The sequence below is a fragment of the Bison bison genome, unplaced genomic scaffold (genome assembly GCF_000754665.1).
Source record: "Bison bison bison isolate TAMUID 2011002044 unplaced genomic scaffold, Bison_UMD1.0 scf7180017864060, whole genome shotgun sequence".
Taxonomy (NCBI): Eukaryota; Metazoa; Chordata; class Mammalia; order Artiodactyla; family Bovidae; genus Bison; species Bison bison.
In genome coordinates, this window is record NW_011494632.1 from 2,690,693 (window position 1) to 2,710,925 (window position 20,233).

At 46.3% G+C, this 20,233-nt stretch overlaps 2 protein-coding genes across 7 annotated transcripts in view; one reads left to right on the forward strand and one right to left on the reverse strand.

Annotated features, from left to right (window-relative positions):
- Positions 1-20,233, forward strand: part of FNIP2 (folliculin interacting protein 2) — a 105,917-nt gene extending 85,684 nt beyond the window's left edge. For all 6 annotated transcript variants that reach the window (XM_010836088.1, XM_010836090.1, XM_010836091.1 and 3 more), the window contains 4 exons: positions 291-447; positions 14,233-14,433; positions 18,287-18,402; positions 20,081-20,233. In XM_010836088.1, coding sequence (XP_010834390.1) covers positions 291-447; positions 14,233-14,433; positions 18,287-18,402; positions 20,081-20,159 — 553 coding nt within the window. In that variant the 3' untranslated portion in view covers positions 20,160-20,233. The remainder of the gene's footprint in view (positions 1-290; positions 448-14,232; positions 14,434-18,286; positions 18,403-20,080) is intronic.
- Positions 16,163-20,233, reverse strand: part of LOC104985757 (chromosome unknown open reading frame, human C4orf45) — a 134,252-nt gene continuing 130,181 nt past the window's right edge. The window contains exon 5 of the mRNA XM_010836085.1: positions 16,163-16,327. Coding sequence (XP_010834387.1) covers positions 16,280-16,327 — 48 coding nt within the window. The 3' untranslated portion in view covers positions 16,163-16,279. The remainder of the gene's footprint in view (positions 16,328-20,233) is intronic.

The window sequence follows — 20,233 nt, forward strand, 5'->3', positions numbered from 1 at the left end:
TTCTTCTCTCCCGACCCAGTGCCTGGAGGATGAGGTCTGTGAGGCACAAGAACAGACTCACAACCAGCCACCAGAATATCTGATTTTTCCTGCTCTTCCTCTTTAGGAAATTTCCTTTTCCCTTTAACTCCCTTCCCTTCCCGCACCAGTGACCTGCTTCCCAGAGGACTCCTTATGTGGCCGTCCCTGGATCTGTTTCTCTCACCTGTGTCCCTGGGGCTTTGTTCCCACTGCAGTGCAAAAAGGGAGCATGTGTGCATTGTGTGTGCTGATGGCTGGTCTTGTTTTAGGTCTCAGAGCATCAGCAACCCCAATGTGAGAAACTTCGGCCGCTCCCTCCTGGCAGGATACTGCCCCACGTACATGCCAGACTTGGTGCTTCACGGGACCAGCAGCGACGAGAAGCTGAAGCAGTGCCTAGCAGCCGACCTGGTTCACACGGTCCAGGTGAGTGATCCCAGCTGGGAGCTTCAGGCTGCTGACCAAGGGGTGAAGGAGGGGCAGCCAGGCGACGTGGGCAGTCACAGGTATAGTCATGGGATTGTTGCTACAGATGCTGCCAGGGTTACGGGAACCAGTGAGGCTGCTGAGGCATCTGGGGACGTGTGGAGCTGGAGGCTGTGAGCACCACAGGACACAGCAGTGGGGAAAAGAAGAGGGTCTGCCTGGTTGTCGGAGCACGATGGGGTGGGGGGACCCCCGACCTCTCACTCCTCCAGCCGCTGAGCTCCTACAGGGCCTCCTTTGGGCTAAGCCCAGCTAGAAGCCTCAGAGTGAGGAGGTCATAGCTGATGCAGATCCAGGCCTGCGGTCTGCAGAGCTCACCTCTGCACAGGACAGGGAAGGGCACAGGGTGAATCTGGAGGCAGGCGGGGCAGGCCGGGCAGACAGAACAGTCAGCACAGATGGTGACAATTATATGCATCCCAGGGAGGACCAAAGAGATGTCACATGCATTTTGCTTTTTGGCTGATCCTTACAAGTTCCTAAAAGTAATCTATTTTAACTGATTTGTCATTAAGTTCACTTTGATGGCTGTTTGAGGATGACTGTATAAAGATTAACACATCTTATGGAAAATTGCCTCGTGGCTGCCTCTTAGCGCTTCTCCACTATCTGCAGCGTGACAGGAACTAAGCAGTGGCGGAAACCATGTCAGTCTGACAGACCTGTTTTTAACTGAGCCGCTATTGGGCAGACGTGCAAAAAAATAGCTGTTTTGTATTGGAAGCATATTTTATCTTGGGCAGTAGGAAGAGTCCTCTTTGCATCAGGAAAATTGGAATTTAGCTGGTTACTTTCTCTTCGCCCAACAAGTACTTTTCAAGAGGTAGAACAGAAGGCAGTGCATGCAGTCTTTGGCCTTGAGCCTCTCCTCTATGAAGACCAGACTTCCATCAGGCACAGGCCAAGCAGGCTGGAGGTATTTGTGTGAAATGGGAAGAAAAGTTTGATGGTGAAGCAGCTGCACTCACCCCCCTGAACAGGGAAGGAGGAGGTTTGGGGAGGGACCTGAGGCTGGGGGCCCGCCCCGTGCAGGGACTGGCACCAGGTTCCTGACCCACCCTGCTTTGTGCTTGGCCACCACCTGCTCCAGGCCAGCCCTGGAAGGAGGCAGTGCTGTCGTTCTCTGTCTGCATAGTCCTCAGGAGCATTGTCCTTGCCTGTCGTCTCAGAGGCCCACACGTCAGTAACCTCGGAGAAAGGAGATGCCCTCCTTGGGCAGCGCTCTTTCTAGGTCATCTGAGCCACTGGCCGTACTTTAGTGGTCACCAGGAGCGTAAGGCCCTCCTTTTGCAGCACCATGTGTTTATAATCATGTATGCAGCACTGAGGGGTTTTTCATTCGCCCGTGTCGGTTTGATCTGTAAGAACACTGGTGCTGCTCACTGGACCCTTCTTCCATGGAGCCTGGGTTCTGCTCTGACAGGTGTGCCAGGAGATCACATGTAAACCCACAGGGCCATTCTCACCCACCCATCCTCCAGCAAGTTATCATCCGAATGCCCCAGACCTGCTGACCACCACTATGAGGACTCATCTACAGACTGATTGTCCTCCCTGAACTTATTATCTGCAGAACCATTCATGACATTTTGTACATTTTCCATAGGCTGACACATTCAGATGTTTTGTGTATTGGGTTTCCATGGTGACCATCTAGGGCTATAATTCTTACATTCAAAGAAACAAAACCATGTTTCCTCTGCTTGTGCTCTTAAAGACCTGTCACGTCCCATTTTCTCTTCCTTTCAAAGGTAGTATTTTCACACTGCAGCTGTTCTCGTCTCTGCAGACTATGCAGTCAGTGTGAGAGATGGAAAGTTATTAAGTCTAATAACCTACATTGTGTTGAGTGGTGGGAACATCTCCCATGCAGCCCGCGTGGGTGTTAATAGGGAATTGCAAGGGTCATAAAAATATCTTCAGAAGAATGTATCCAATCAGCATTAGTGGAGTTCTAATTTCACTTGGGACATTCATCGTAATGAATTTTGCTTTTGAAGTAAGTGTTCCATTTAAACTTCTCAGACTGGGATCCTGCTCCATAGCAGTGTTTAAATAAAAACAGGCTACTTTCAACTGCCATTGACAAATATTTGTTGGAAAATAAATTAGGAGGTTTAGGAGGCGGAACATTATATTGAATGACTGCTCCACAAAGCCTAGTAATTATTTAAATTCTTGAGTGTGTTGCCAGAGAAAAAAGCAAAGATCCAAGAACAGGAGCCGAGTTAGGACTGAAATACTGGCTTGTTGAGGAGGAAGAGCTCGGGATAAATTGCTCTCTCATAATTTACTTTCAAGAACCTGGTTTTTGAATTTTAATAATTCCTAGTGTTCATGCCACACTTCATCCAGCTTTGAGATTCATAGTTGTTTACAGAGAAGGATTTTTAACTTTTTAAGAGAAGTTGATTTACATTATTGATCCGTTTTCGAGGCCTGCGCTTGACAGGATTTTGAAATCTGTCTTATGTAAAAACGCACTTCTGTAACCTCAATGGACTGGGTTGTGGAGTTTCTTCTCTCACTGAGGTACTGCATCTGGAGCTCCCAGTACTAAGAATTTCTTTTTGTGCATTTCCTTATCCTAGACTCTTATGAAAGAAAGAAGTGTTAACTTTATTTCATTCATGTCCATTTTTGTTACCGGCTTCCACATGGTAAGATTCTAATGGCCTTTAAACATTTTAACATGTGTTCTTATTTAACCCACCTCCTACCTCTGTTCCAGCGTTTGAACTGTTTCTCTGCCTCCTAATGCGTAGATTATACAGCTGCCTTGAGTTAGGCTGAGGTCATACTTAGTTTCATGTTTTTCCTGTAGCATCTAAACGTGAATTCTTTCTTCTGTTTTCCTTTTGACTTTGAAGGGTGAAGTGGGAGAGCCAGCTTCACTCTGCACCCATGACTCTCAAGGAGCTTTTTCTCTCTCCTTCTTTTCACCTGTGTCTTGTCCACCTGTGGGGACTGCTGACCCATGGGTTCTGGGTACTGGGCCGGGACAGCTATGAAGTTGCAGGGAATGGAGGTGGTGGAGGAGGCTGACTTGACCCTACGCTGTGGTGTTACTGCTTGTTCAATGGTCATCAGGTAAATCTGTTGGCTTTGCTAGGCCTCAGAGAAACATATTTAGAGGAATAGAAAAAATGTAACCCAGCAGTTAAGAATGCAGCTTCTAAAGGCAGACGTACCTGCGTTTGACTCATGGCTTACTCCTTGTGGCTGTGTGGCCTTGGGCAGGTTTCTCTCATCTTCCAAGCATCTTTTTCATGTTCTAGAAAATGATAGCACTTGTAGGTCTGATTGAAGACCATGAGATGATGCGTGTCTGTTGTTGAGCACAGCGCCCCGCACATTACTGAACACCCATTAAACAGTAGCTGTTAAAATGACACCGTGAACATGCTTTGTAAATTAGTTTTCCAGGATGCTCACGCTCTGGCTCATGAACAGAAGCAGTACCCATTCATTCAGTGTTAACGGCTGCTGAGTTCCCTCTGCCATGATGGTCCAAGGAGCAGGCCAAGCCACTTAAAGCTCTGCAGGGTCAGGTCATCGAGACCAAAATTAGCATCACATGTTGTTCCTTTTAAGAAAAACTCTACGCTAGGGCTTCAGGCATCTTCAGAACACTCTCTAAAACGAGGAAAAGTTGGATATGGCAACCTCTTTAAGAGTAGCAACAGGTTGACTCCAGAAATCAGTAGTGCAGATAAGGAGCTTTGCTAATGGCTTGGCTGTGCTGTGAGCCTTGAATACCTAACAGAGCCCATGCCACACCATCAGCCAAGGAGGTTAAGAAAGAGCCATGAGTCACAGGGACCGATAAAGCATTGCCTTAGTAACAAATACAACACTGAGGTGGCCCGGATCAGCAGCAACCTTCAATCAATGGTGTTGTAGAGGAAACAGCCATGCAGAACACATCCGCTGTTTGAGACAGAACAGCTCTGGTCGCCTCCTTTCCTGGGTAGGATGGTGAGCATGGTGGGGCCATGGACCTTCAGCCCCAACTCACTGTTGAGGGGTGTGTGTGTGTGTGTGTACATGTACACACGTGTCTGTATAAATGCACATGTATAAGTATGCACACTGGGTTATGACGTTCAAACGTATTTCTTACTGCACATGGTGATTTTTAAAAATACTTGAAAAAACTACTGGTATCTGGGTATCGCCAACTCCAGTCTGAAATCTTGGTGACCCCCTCCCCTCCTCAGCGCCCCTCCACCTGCAGCCATTACCTGGATGCAGCCACTTTACACATAGCCATGGAGGGCTCCTTCTCAAATAGGGATTTGATTGGTCACTCTTCTGCCCTCATAGGGACCCATTTCTTTAGAGAGTGAATTCTAGTCTCCTTGGCTGGGATCGCCCTTCGTATGTCCTTCACACACGCACACACGTGGTCACACTGTCGACCAGCCTTTAACTCCCCTCCTCTCTCCCACCTCCTGGCCGATTGCTGTGTTCCCTCTGTCTCAGGCACCATGGAACCAATTTCTGTGCCATTTGCAGACCTCATCCTGACGTTGCCCCTTCTCTGAAACCATTCCAGTCCCTTTGCACATGCCACGTGCTTCAGCCTGCAGCGTCTTCTCCTGCCAGGCTTGCAGTGCCCAAGCAGGAAGGGGGCTTCAGTCCTGCCAGTCCAGCACCCAGTCCAGGGACAAGCAACACAGTGTGGTCCCCTGCACTAGTTAGAGAAGAGTGTGTTCCTTCAGGGGACCCTGTGCTCTAGACTGTGACCCTCCTAAAGCAGAGAAAAGAGATAGACTCTGCATTTCGGAGAAGGCAGTGGCACCCCACTCCAGTACTCTTGCTTGGAAAGTCCCATGGACGGAGGAGCCTGGTGGGCTGCAGCCCATGGGGTCGAGAAGAGTCAGACACGACTGAGCGACTTCATTTTCACTTTTTCCTCTCATGCATTGGAGAAGGAAATGGCAACCCACTCCAGTGTTCTTGCCTGGAGAATCCCAGGGACGGCAGAGTCTGGCAGGCTGCTGTCTATGGGGTCACACAGAGTTGGACACGACTGAAATGACTTAGCAGCAGCATTTAAGATATAAAGACGAAGACTACTGTGCTTAGATGTGATGCCTGAAGCCCTTTGTGTTCTTTTTCTTTACCTAAAAGAGAATAAAAAGCTCTCAAAGGCATCATTTCTCTTGCATTTTGTAAATATTAGACACGTGGCTAATTTTGATGTTTTCCCCAGTTTTTTCATCAAAGTATTTGGACTGTGCAAAGTATTTGGACATCTAAGCCGTTCTCTGCAGAAAAAGCTACCAGCCTTCTTACATTTTGTCTTAGCATCATGCACATCCTCCCATAACTTTGTTCTGATGATCCCTTTTGACCTCGAGCATCTCTCCTCAACTTTAAACTGTTTGCTTCCTCAGCAAGTGACTGGCCTAAAGTTTAAGGCATCCCTGAAGCTGTGCCCTGTATGCTCAAGGCTGAGGCTTCCCCGAGCCCCTGCCTCCCAGGACCCCTCAGCAGTGCCCAAGGTCCAGAATGGTTGATTCTCTCTGCTTCTCTACTTTATCACAACTCTAGAAGCCTTTAGAGACGACATGGCGCCTGTTTCCAAGAGACACATACAGCACATAAAACAGAACAACCGCAACATGATGGTCTTGCGGTCAGGACAAGGGGGCTTAAGCCGAATGGGCAGGGGCGTTAGCCCTCCTCCCACAGCCCAGAGTAGCTGCTGAGTAACTACGTTTAAAATGGTGATGGTGATAAAAGGAAGGAATTGAAACCCTTAAAAAGATGGTCTGATATGATACCCAGCTATTTAGATTCGTAAAAGAACTAAAGGGAGCTGCTAAAATGGAAAAATGCAGTCATGGAAATTAAAACTCAGGGGGGTAGTCTAATGAGCAGAACAGATTAAATGCAGCCAGAAGGGATTAGAGTTTGTGAAACAGTGACGAGATACAGACCTGCCCCTGTGACTGTAACTCTGAGACAAAAGGACATGAAAAAAATGTGAAAAGAGCCAGTAAGAGACGTGGTGGCTTGAGCGAGACGGTTTTATGGTGTATACAGGAGGCAGGACAGAGAAACAGTATTTGAAGGAAGAATGGCTGCTATCTTTCAGATTAGATGAGCCCACTGACAGGAACACATCCACGCTGAGCTTCAGGTCATCAAAGAAAAAGGAAGCTTGTCACTGGCCAGAGAGGATGGCTCTGTCCTTCAGGAAACCGAAATCCAGCATGTGACTAAAGACATAAACAGTGAAAATAGAGGCCACTGTCAGGATGGGAGGCAAAGAAGGCATGGATGGCTTCCTGGAGGAGGTGACATCTGCAGTGAGGATAAGCAGAGCTGGAATGGGGGCTCCAGGCAGGGCACAAGGACCTCCCCCAGGGGCTGCAGACTAACTGCAGGCGGAGCCAGCTTGACTGCCATAGGAGCTTCTGTCTGTCACTGTAAACTGCCGGCGGGAAAGCCTGGGTGCCGAGCATTTAGCTTTCGGTATTCCAGATGATATTATAGACTGGAAGAGGTGTTTGAGAATGGTGAGTGGTGATAGGATTCTGTTCTCTGCATGAATGTGAGACTAAAGGTGGGTTGTTGTTTTTTGGGGGGTATGGGCCATTTTTAAGGTATTTATTGAATTTGTTACAGTGTTACTTTTGATTTATGTTTTCATTTTTTGCCTGCAAGGCATGTGGTATCTTAGCTCCCCAACTAAGATTGAACCCCCACGACCCCACCATGGGCACCCCCTCCCCGCCCCTGGATTGGAAGGCAAAGTCCTAGCTACCAGGGAGGCCTCAGACTGAAGGCTTAAAAAGAGAAAAAAACTGGTCAGGCAGCCACATGTATCTGCATCCTTCTATGTGCCCTCAGCCATCCAGAAGTGGGTGGACTTACTTAAATCCTCAGTGCCAAAGATGTGAGGGGTTGTGGTTATGTAGGTGGGCCTTGGCCCCTAGAGAGATAGGAGAATAAAAACAGGATCTGACGACATTTAACCAAGAGCAGATGCTGAGAATGTGAGCCTCAGAGCATTGATTATCTGCTTTTTCTCTGTGACTAACCCAAGGCCTATTGAAATGTTGTAAGGACAAAGACTGACAGAGTCTTGTCAAGAGAACACACTGGTCATAGCAAACACCCTTTTCCAGCAATCCAAGAGATGATTGTACACATGGACATTACCAGATGGTCAAAACTGAAATCAGATTGATTATATTCTTTACAGCTGAAGATGGTGAAGCTGTGTACAGTCAGCAAAAACAGGACCTGGAGCTGACTGTGGCTCAGATCATGAGCTCCTTATTGTATAATTCATGCTTAAATTGGAGAAAGTAGGGAAAACCACTAGGTCATTCAGATATGACCTAAATCAAATCCTTTATGATTTTACAGTGAAAGTGATAAATAAATTCAAGGGATTAGATCTGGTAGAGAGGGCCTGAAGAACTATGGATGCTTAGCATCACTAATTATTAGAGAAATGAAAGTCAAAACTACAATGATGTGTCACCTTACACCAGTTAGAATGGCCATCTTCAAAAATGTATAAACAATAAATGCTGAAGATGGTGTGGAGAAAAGGGAACCTCTTACACTGTAGGTGGGAATGTAGACTGATATAGCCACTGTGGAGAACAGTATGGAGGCTCCTTAAAAAACTAAAAATAGAACTACCATATGACCCCATAATCCCATTCTTGGGCATATGTCCAGAGAAAAACATGGTCCAAAAGGATACATGTACCTTAATGTTCATTGCAGCACTTTCACAATAGCCAAGACACGGAAGCAACCTCAATGTCCATTGACAGATAAAGAAGATGTGGTGCATAAATAGACAATGGAATACTACTCTGCCATGAAAGAATAAAATAATGTCATTTGCAGTAGCGTGGATGGACCCAGGGACTATCATACTAAATGAAGCAAGTCAGACAGAAAAAGACAAATATGTGGTATTGATTATATGTGAAATACAAAAAACGATACAAATGAACTTATTTACAAAACAGAAACAGACTCACAGACATAGAAAATAAACTTGTGGTTACCAAAGGGCAGAGGGGGAAGGGATAGATTAGGAGTTGAGGATTAAAATATACACACTACTGCATATAGATAAAATAGATACGGAACAAGGGGCTATACTGTATAACACAGGGAACCAGAGTCAATATCTTGCAATAATCTGTAACGGGAGAATATGTTAAAAAAAAAAAAAGATATGTTTTCGTATATATGTATAACTGAATCACTTTACATTTGAAACTAACACAGCACTGTAAATCAACTATTTTTCAAAAAAAAATTTTAATAAAGAGGTCACTACATAAAATGTTAGTGGTATAAATAGCTGTACATGGAAAAGAAATATGTTAATAGTTGTGTGGATGACTTAATAAGAACTGGATCCAATCTAGAAATAAAGAAATCTGAATAGAGAATTGTTCAACAGAGCCAGCATGTATTAGGTATTTAGCTCATGCCTTGCATTTTGTTATGTTCATTTCTGAGACTACGGAAGAAAATGTAATTTCTCTCCTTGAGTTATTTACGGAATCACTGAGTAGACAAACAGATGTGCAATCAAGAGAGAGTTAGGACAGTGTGATTCCATGCCAGACAGTGGACGTGGGGAGTCTCATTGTGGGGCAGAGGGGAGATGGGGCCAGGCCAGGCCCCTGAAGAACTGGAATGTTTAGAAGGGAGCCCAGATGTTCTGGCCCCAGCCTGAGTGAGAGACGGGCTTCCTCTCTGCCTGGAGAAGGAGGTTCTCCTGAGAAAGCCTGGAGGGGAATGTGTGCAGGTGGAGGTGAGCCGGAGGGAAGCTGCAGGGATGCAGAGACAGTTTGACCCATAAGCATTGGGGGAGGGGCCCATGCTAGGGTAGGTTTCTGAGTCAGAGAGGGTTTGGGGATGTGGTTACATGAGGGGGTGATGTAGGATGTAGGGAAGCAAGGGGATGCACCTGATGAGTGGGAGGCACTACACTACGAGTCTCATGCACATTTTGTCACAGAAACCCTGAATTAAGTACCGTCACACACTGCATGGTGGTTCATCCGTAAATAATCCTCCTGCTAATGCAAGAGATACAAGTTTGATTCCTGGGTCATGAAGATCCCCTGGAGAAGGAAACGGCAACCTGCTCCAGTATTCTTCCTGGGAAATCCCATGGACAGAGGAGCCTGATGGGCTACAATCCATGTGGTAGCAAAGAGTCAGACACAACTTAGTGACTGAACAGCAACACACTCTGCAGATGTAGAGATGGAAGCCCCGGAGAATGGGGTCGCTAAGGCCCCACAGCCAGTAAGTAATGGAGTGACAGTCAGGCCCAACCCTGCCTGGCTTCAGAGTCTCGGCTCCTTGATGAAATATCCGGACCTGAGGGAGGGAGTTCGAGAGGTCAGGCTCATGGGAGGTGTTTGAACCATTCAGTCTAATGGTTTACAATGTTTGTCAAAGTGCTTAATTTCTCAAAAGCATGCTCCGTGCATTCGTTACTGGTAAGTGTATTTATGTGTACCTTGGGTTGTATGCGGGCCTGATAAAACTAAAGAAACCTGCCTGACAGATTTTACTATTAGTTACTTCTATATTTAATAAGTTACGGCTCATAAGTAAAAGTAATAAAGAAGTGTCATGTAATTCAGTTTTCCCTTCGTTTATGGTGGTTCTACATATGCCATAAGTAGAGCCATTGCGAAGAGGAGTTTTCTGTTGAATACCAGGCAGGGCAGAGGCGTGTGTGTGTGAGAGTTCCTGTGATTATCCAGGCGGGTCTTCTGGATCTCAGAGTTCTTTAAATTCTACAAGCTTAGTGACCAACTAATAAACCAAACCGTAAAACATTTACACTGCCCATTACTGCCCATAAACGTTACTCTTTAGTGGGCTGTGTTTCCTTTGGAAAGATACATGTCAGAAATCTCCAGAATCATCAGAACATGTGCTTCAATGCTCTGATCTTAGAGAAGTTTAGACCAGATCAGGACTGGGCTGTCAGTTGCCCTGGTGGTCCTTAGATGATACCTTGAAATGGTTGCAGATGACATTTTTTTATCTCTCTCCAGTATTCTTTTTCTTGAATATTTACATTTCCTTCTATTTCCATCTTCCTTTAAAAAAAAGTATTTGGTCTTCAATAAATGAATAACTACTAAATGGCATAGTTAGATGGAGACAGTTATGGTGACCTGTGGATGTATTTAGGGAAAGTCAAAGTGTTAATTGCTCGGTGACGCCTGACTTTTTGTGACCCCCATGGACTGTGGCTCACCAGACTCTACTGTCCGTGGCATTTTCCAGGCAAGAATGCTGGAGTGGGTAGCCGTTCACCTCTCCAGGAGAACTTCCTGACCCGGGGATCTTCCTGAATTAGGGATTGAACCTGGATCTCCTGCATTGCAGGTAGATTCTTTACCATCTGAGCCAGCAGGGAAGCCCATTTAGGAAATTACATGTTAAATATGTAGTAGTCTGAGAATGTATAATTCTTTTTTAAAATTTTATTGAAGTACAGTTGATTTACAGTGCTGTGTTCATTTCTGCTGTATAATAAAGTGACTCAGTCATACATATGTGTATTCTTTCTCATGTTCTTTTCCATTCTGGTTTGTCACAGGTTATTGAATATCGTTCCCTGTACACTTCTTTCTTTAAGGTGCTGTCCTGACAGCATTCCGTGGTTCTTCTTCCCTGGATCCCACACACGTGACACTCAGTGCTGTGCATGGGATCACGGGTGCTTGCCTTCCCTGTGACTGCTGGGCTCGACCTGGTCTGTCTGAAGTCTGTCCTTTCTCAAGGAGCTGGTCCTGCACTTGGGGCTGAGAGTCCAGGAGAGAGGAGTCAGCCCCTCCTTCAGGGAGTGGGCTCTGGGCTCCCTGTGCATTGTCCCAACCTTCGGACGCAGCTCTCTTTAGTCTGTCCCCAGGTTTCCAGTGGTGATTTAGAAACGGCTCGTGCTCACATTTTCTCTCACGTAGTTGTGCCGTCTCCTCTGTTGCTCCTCTGCTGTTTCCACCTCCAGGTCTGCAGCCTCCTGGGGTCACTGGTACCCAGACAGCCTTCTATCCATCACGTCCCCAGTGAGCCTCGCCGCCCTCCTGCCGGTGGCTCACTTCTGGAGGTGGAGCTCTGTGCCTCTGTGCAGTTGTCGGTGGTGTGCGTGGTACCGCGTAATCTGCGGTCTGTCTGCTTTCCTTGGATCAATACACTGCTCCCTTCCCTGCCACGAGGGGTGGGAAGCTACTTAGGAAACTGAGTGAGTTGGAAACTAGGCCCAAATTATCCACTACAAATAGTTCATCCAGCTAAAGCTAGACTTTTATACCAACTGTCCCAGCCTCCTGGCCCCCTACTCACAGGGAGGTCTCGGAGAAGGAGCCCTTGAATGACCTGGCTTGGATCCTGTTCCCGCACCTTGATAGAGGAAGGTGACTGAAATCCAGGGAGAGGAGATTGGCATGCCTTCCTCTCACTGTGTGTACATGGGCATATGGACTTTAATGATTTTTTATATATATATATATATTTTTTTAGGGGCTTCCCAGGTGGCACAGTGGTAAAGAATCTGCCTGCCAGTGCAGGAGACGCAGGAGACATGGGTTTGATCCTTGAGTCAGGAAGATCCCCTAGAGTAGGAAATGGCAACCCACTCCAGTGTTCTTGCCTGGAGAATCCCATGGACAGAGGAGCCTGGCAGGCTAGAGTCCATGGAGTCACAAAAGAGTCAGACACAACTGAGTGACTAAGTACATATACCTCATATACACACACAGCACATACACTTTCATAATGGAAGTCCCGTGAAGGAAAGGTCTTCGTATAGATTCATACAGATCTTTTCTGGGAAATACCCAGCACACTGTGAATTTCTGATAAAGGCAAAGCATTGAAGGAACTTGAACTCCAAATGCAAATCTTTTAAATTTCCAAATTTTCATTTGCTTTGATCATAAGGACCAAGTCATTGTCCTCTTGCTGTGGATCGTGACACAGGGATTGAGCAAGAACTTGCCGGAACTTGTAGAAGGAACTTGTGGCAGCCATGTCTGTACTTTCTGTTCTGGAGAGTGTGTACAAGGGTAGGAGTGAGGCGTCACAAGACCCTGTGGTGAGAGTGGGAATTTGTGGTCATTATGTGTGTGTGGGCATTTCAACTCTTTGGTTAAAAAGTCTAAGAAATGAGAGCCGTCCTTGGGAAACTGGGCTCCATTAATTCAAGGATCTGTTCTGTCACATTCTTCGTTCTTCATGTTTAAGATTATTTAAACATACACTTGAATAAATGTGGGCCACTAGATTTTGCCTGATTTGCTGTTCTTTTCAATGGGGAAATATTGTAAACCATGAAGGTTGCCCTCCTGGATATAGGACAGGAATAAATGTTGCTCCCAACAAAGTTCTCATTCAGCCCATCAGTCACTTCTTCCCGATCTGTAAGAAAGAATACAGAGATCGAATCAAAAAAGCCTCAAAACGAAGGAACCAGATCACCTGTTAAATGTCGAGTATGGCAGCAAACATCTTGAGTTTCCATCAATAGCCTCCCCAATAATAGTGCTGTCTTTTTTTAAAAAAAAACTTTCATTTATTTGTTTATCTGTTTATTTTGGCTGTGCTGGGTCCTCCACGTGTGTGGGCTTCCTCTGCTTGCAGTGAGTGGGGCTGCTCTCGAACCGTGGCAGGCGAGCATCTCACTGTGGTGGCTTCTCATGTTGTGGGCACAGTCTCCAGGGTGGGGGAATTAATAGTTGTGGCACCTGGCTCAGTTGCCCCATGGCATACGGGATCTTCCCAGACTAGGGATCGATCCAGTGTCCGCTGCATTGGAAGGCGGATTATTAACCACTGGACCATCAGGGAAGCCCTAGTGTTAAGTCTTAGGTACGTTCATCAGTGGCCACACTTGTACCTTTTGGCCTGGTCTCAATAACACAGCTCCCTGGTCCCGTCTGTCTAGGTGGCTGTTGGAGGTGATTTATGTATGTAGCACATGGTTCCTGCGTAAATATCACTTCGTGAATAAAGCTATACTTTTCGGGGAATATTAAGTCACCCTTCCAAACCTCGTGATGGGAAAAATGGCAGTAGACTCCTACACCATATTCTGGCAGTCTCCATTGTAAAGGGAGTGAGCAGAGGCTTCCCTGGCAGTCCAGTGGTTAAGACTCCACGCTTCCACAGCAAGGGCACAGGTTTGATCCCAGTTCAGGGAACTAGGATCCCACAAACCACACACAAAATAAAGGAGAGTGCAGCCTTCCAGAAGGAAGTGGACTTTCATGTCCTGGTTTGGAGCAAGATTGCAGGCCTTTTTGTTTACCTGTGAGCACTTGATGATGTTTATGGGTCCCTTCTGAGTGTAGGAATAAAATAATGTTGGACTGCAGTTTTATCAAGTTAATGTTTAAATGGCATTGTGACAGCACTCTTGAGTCCCTGTGGAGCCCTGGGCTCCTGGGGCTCCCACCATCACTTTCTTTTTATTTTTCAATTGGAAAAAAATTGATGTACAATGCTGTGTTGGTTTTTGCCATACAACAGTGCCGAATCAATCATTGGCATACATGTATCCCCCTCCCTCTTGAGCCTCCCTACTGCCACTGTAGATCATCACAGAGCTCTATAGCTCCCTGTGCTGTACAGCAGCTTCCCACCCGCCATCTATTTTAGACACCTGGAAGCATGGCGAGGAGTTGACCCCCTGTGTCTGCCCTGCAGCATCCCGTGCTGGACGAGCCCATCGCCGAGGCCGTATGCATCATTGCAGACACAGACAAGTGGAGCGTCCAGGTGGCCACGAGTCAGAGGAAGGCGGTGGATGGCATGAAACTCGGCCAGGAGGTCCTGGTGTCAAGTCAGGTGTCCAGCTTACTGCAGTCCATCCTGCAGCTCTACAGGCTTCACCTCCCTGCCGACTTTGTAAGTTTGTGTTCTCCAGTCATTAGAGAAATGAACTATAAAAACACTTCCCATGGTATTGTGGTTATAAAGTCACAAGTTCCTGTGTATTGATTTTAGTATAATTGGATGTTAGCATCAGTGGAAACAGAACATGTGATACAAAACCAGCACATGGGCTGGATTCAGTAACAATAGTCTCTGGAAACAGAGACATCATCTCTTTGAACAAGTTACATGAAGAAGTAGGTATAATGTGAAGGCGGTGGTCAAGCACACAGGGAAATTTAAAATACCCTCCTTGGGGAAACTTATTGGCTTTTCCGTCATCAGTTTGGTGCCAAATCAGCCGACTTTCCGAAGGGACTGTCGTTCCATCTGCTCAGGGACAATCCTCCCAGAGTTGTTATGGATAAAGTAGGATATTGTATGTGTCAATACTTAAAATGTTGACTCACCGTAGCTGTAGAGGATGGTATCAGTTGTTCCTTTTTGAATGGGATTTTGCAATCACTTTGATAACATTATATTAAATACAGACAGCAGACAGACCCCCTGAACTCCTAGAAAATGATCAACAGTTCTCCCTGAGTCTCTGGAATAATATGCACAACAAATTCGTGTGTGTGTGTGTGTGTGTGTGTGTACGCACACATATGTAAAGAGATGAAGAGAAACCACACTTAAGGAGGGAGGGAGCCAGGTTTCCAGAGCAGGAAGGCGTGTACCAGGAGGGGAAGAACTCCAGGAGCTGGGAGGGTCGCACCTGAGATGAGCTCACCTGCATTCTCAGCTCCCCCTCCCTCCCCTGTCTGCACTCAGCCCCGCACCAAACAGCTAGCATCTCCCTGCCAGCCTCCATCTCCCTGCCAGCCTCCGGCCTCCACAAAAGATGCAGAGCTAGTAACAAGCAAGTAGGTGGCTGGATTACGGTTAGCTCCCTGATTGCTCAGGAAGGGTTATTCCCCTGAATTCTTGTGACCAGACCTACAGATGCACCATACCCCTTGGAAAGCCAGGAATCCTGTGTCCTTGGAGGGGGGCTTTGAAACACTGAGGTGGCAGCGTGGCATCACAGGGACATCACGGGGATCACATCTGGGCTTTGCCTATTTGGTTCCTTGGGCACCTCAGCTTTTTCCTTTGTGAACTGGTACCTTTGCAGCAAGCACGTGAGAGCCTCGCTGAGGTGTGCTTTGTACCTGGCCAAGCCCAGGGTGAGATGAGGCTCCTTGCAGCCAGTGGACAGTAGTGGACAGTCAATGGGCTTTCAGACCAGGCTCCTCTGCTTCCTAACCATGTACCTTGTCAAAGCTGGGGAACAGCAGAAACTGTCCTGTCTGTTATGGGAATTAAGTAAGCTAATTGACTTAGCTGGGGCTAAGTGAATTACTGGGGCTAATTCTCTGGGACTTCCCCGCTGGGTCAGCGGTAAAGAAACTGCCTGCAATGCAGGAGACCCAGGTTCAATACCTGTGTCAGGAAGATCCCGTGGAGGAGGGCATGGCAACCTACTCCAGTATTCTTGCTTGGAGAATCCCATGTACAGAGGAGCCTGGCGGGTTACAGTGCTTGGGGTTGCAAAGAGTTGGACATGACTGAAGCAGCTGAGCACAGTTCACCTAAAGCACTTGGAGTAACACTGGATGTTATACACACTCATAAGACAGCTTCTGTTGGTATAATTGTTAAGAATAACTACTTATGTGAAACAGTGCTCACGGCTGTGAAGAAGGACACCACCTATTCACTGAAACCTTTATTTGGGCTTTAAATGACAGGACCCCTGTCCCAGTGGTGACCCAGGAGGCACCTGTGGCTTCTTACAGCATGACCCTTGTTCTGCACTTGCAGGCAGCTTTTCCTTCTAGTAGCAACGTGCATCATGTTGATGTAGAGGCCGAAACTTGCTTTTCTGTAAGAAAAGAGAGATGTATTTGATTATACAGTTTTTTTACTATTTTATATTTTATATTTACTTTTATATTTTATTCTGTAATCCATATCTCTCACTACAGTTGACATCTTAAGTTATCCCAGCAGTAAATTACCACAGTTCTTTTTTACTTAATTTAGACATGTTACATTTAACCACAAAATCAAGATCAAAGAAAATTTCATCTGCAGTTTAAAATTCTCCTTAAAATTCACTTGAATGAAATATACAATTAATTTTCTGTTGGTGCTTTGAATATGGAAAGAGAAGGTAGCTATTTAAAATTTCAGAAGTTAAAATTGAAGAAATCCATCTCAGAAAGGAAGGAGCAGATCCCCAAATAGTTCAATTTCATAATCAAGCTTTGTAAAAAAAAAAAAAAAATTCTAAATGCTTGGATTTCAAGTTTCATGGACATTTCACATGAACCAACATTCTCTTTATTTCCATACTGCAATACATAGTTTTCCTGGGGACTGAAAATGCTGTAAATTCACTATTTTAAACCATAAAGGATTCAACATACTGTAGATGTTCCTTTTAATATTTTATAATGCTCTTATTAAAACTTTGTATTTACTCCATAGGGAACTGAAACTGAGCAGGAGAGCCTTCCCCCAGTGAACCCCACTTCCTTGGGGGAACATTTCCATGAGAGCTGGTGAACTCCTCCTTGCTTTCATTATTACTCTTACTCACTTACCAGTTGTGTTTCATCCACACAACACAATGCACTTAAGGTTTTAAGCCGATGGAAAAGATTGCATCTCGAATGCATACTTTGTCTACATCACTGATCAGCCCAGATGGTCAAGATCAACATTGTCAAGTGCATCTGTTAATCTTTTTACCTTGAAGACAGCAGGCGTAAATGGTCTAGAAGAGAATCACGTCAGATGGACCCTTGCCAGAGCCATCAGGTGACTTACTGAGGTGCCTGATGACTGCCTGCCAAACGCAGAAGCATTTGCCTCTGGTGCAAAGCACAGATGGTTGCTGTTCTCTAAAACACGAAGTTGGACACAGTTCCAAGGGTAGAGATGTCCTGAAAATAATTGCCTGTCTCTATTGTTATTAGAGACCTAGTTAAAGTACACTCTTGAGAGACAAGAAAAGTTCAGAATAACCTTGTTCCAGTCACTCTTCTGGGAATGAATTGTAACAAAATAATCTGAGGTATAGAAAACAACAACAGAGATGCTTTTTATAAAAAGGCATTGGTAAAGAATTTTTAATAACATGGGGAAGGGATTATTAGAAAGTTTTTTGAAAGCAGAGAATAATTGTACTTATAGAATGATTTCAACTATGTAAAACAAAAGCTTTTTTAAAAAGACTAGAAGATATATATGAAGCTCCTAACAGTCATTGGAAAAAGTAAACTGACTTGTTTTACAAAAACCTGTTCTTTAATATTTTTTAATTTACATTAGAATATAGTTGATTTATAATGTAGTGTTAGTTTGAGGTGTGCAGCAAAGTCATTCAGTTACATATATACATGTGCTAAGTCATGCCCAACTCTTTGAGGCCCCATGGACTATACTCTGCCAGGCTCCTCTGTCCATGCAATTTTCCAGGCAAGTGGAAAACTGGAATACTGAAGTGGAGTGCCATTTCCCACTCCAGGAGATCTTCCTGACCCAGGGACCAAAGCCGAGTCTCTTGTGTCTCCTGCGATAGCAGGCAGACTCTTTGCCCATATAGGTTATTACAGAGTACTGGGTAGAGTTCTCTGTAGTATACGGTAAGTCCCTGTTGATGACAAAACTTATTCCTCCGAATGGTAGGGTTTGCACTGGCTTGCAACCCCTTAAGTATATTTTACAAAGGTGAGATCACAGTTGTGTACTTGAAAGGATGGAGGGAATTCCAGCTCTTGAATCACTGGCAGAGATCTGAGTCCCCAGCTCACCGTGAGTGTGGTTGGCTTTGCAGTGTGTCATGCACCTGGAGGACAGACTGCAGGAGATGTACCTGAAGAGCAAGATGCTGTCCGAGTATCTTCGTGGACACACGCGTGTGCACGTGAAAGAACTAAGCGTCGTGCTGGGGTGAGTGCTATGGAGAACCACCGTTGCCCCCGGGCTGTACCCACTGACCCGTCCAGCCCCTGCCGCTCCCCGGGGACACCAGAGTTTCACACCTAGAAACAGACTCTCCAACCTTTCAGCTGGAGGTCCAGGGTCAGCCTTCCCCCCGGAGTTATTTTATCCTTGAAAGTGGAGCACGTAATCCTCCAGATGCCCATGTCGAGGCATTTCACTAGGATGTGGGAGTCACGGGCTGTCGGACAGCGGCTGTGCGCTTCTTGCCGTTCCTGGGGGAGGTGAGGAAGGCAGCCCTCCTGGACTTGGGGCCCACCTGCGTGTCCCAGGTGGCCGGACTCTCCTCCCTTTTCCCGTGAGCCCATCAGAAGAGGAGGTGTGCATGTCATCCGTGTCCTGCATCATCTTCCAGAGACTGTTTGCCCTAATTTCTCTGGGGGGAAGAAATTCTGACTTGAGTTTTACTCTCTGCTCAATTTTTCCACAGAGAAGTAACAAAACGACATCATCTCAATAGGGCCTTGTCCCCTGTTTTCCTGTGATGACAAACACCCCCCAGTTTGGGGCAAGAAAATACCGTGTATAAAACATCAGTCCCAAAATTCTCTATTAGGCCTGCCAGTCAAAGTTGTATTATTTCAAGGCTCAGGCCTTTGCTTTCTTGCTGGACTTCTCATATCAGACCCAGGATATGACTTACTGTATTATTCCACTCTCAGCATTTCCTGCCATACTTTTCTTTTTTTTTATGTACTTCACTTTAAAAATATTCTCCCCTTCTGAGGCATTTACTTTTGCAGTTTTTGCTTAGATCTCTTCACCAGCCTCACAGTAGTCCTGCCTCATCTGGTTTCTGATGTGGTATGTGCAGCTCTTATTTCTAGGGCGCTTGCCTGGCCCCTGACTGATGGGTGCCCACCATCAGCACCCACCCCTGAAGGATCCACCCTGAAGGTGGATTTGCCTTCTTGCTTCAGGCCCCACAGTGCCTTATTGGGCCCCTTCCAGCCCTTCCTCACTGCCCTCCTGCTCTCAGGCCAGCAGCACTGCAGTGCTGGGAACTTGCTGTCACCCTGAATGTCACTGCAGAAGGCAGGGAAGATGCCACAAGCTCATACCAGCTGCCACCTTAGGTTCTATTTTTAGTTTTTAGATTTTGGAAACAAGGGACGTTAGAACGTGTTTCAAGGACTGAGACCATCCTAGCTTTCCCAAGACACCCAGCAGCCCCCTCCCTGTGCTCCCCACCCTCACTGACTCTACCTCCATTCTTAGGAGGTGGCTTCGGTGTCTGAGTGTTGAGTGCGTGCTGGGTAGGGGTCTCGGTTGTGTGAGCCATTGAAGAAAGCCCAGGGGTTTTGAAAACACTGTCACCATCTTGGGTTTCCAGAGACTTACTTGAAGCTGGTGCAGACTCGGGGTATAGTCCTGGAGTGCTGACTGGAGGAGGTGTTGTGCAGAGGCCCTGCAGGGATACAGGCCCTGGTCCCATGCACATAGCTGCCACTGCACCATCAAAGGCTCCGGGACCCCAGCAGGGCGGGTCTCAGGAACAGGCTCACCATCTCCCTGCCTCTTTCACTCTGTTCTGGTTGCCCACCGGGCAGGTCTGGGATCTGGCAGTGGGACGCTCCTATAAATCCTGCCACCTTAATGTAACTACCTCCCCTCTCTCCACGTTCAGGATCGAGTCCAACGACCTGCCTCTGCTGACGGCCATTGCGAGCACTCACTCTCCTTACGTCGCCCAGATACTCTTGTAAGCTAATGCTCAGGACAGCTCCTCCTTGAAGAAAATCGGATTCTCAGCCCAAGGAGGAAGGAAGGCAGCTCCCTG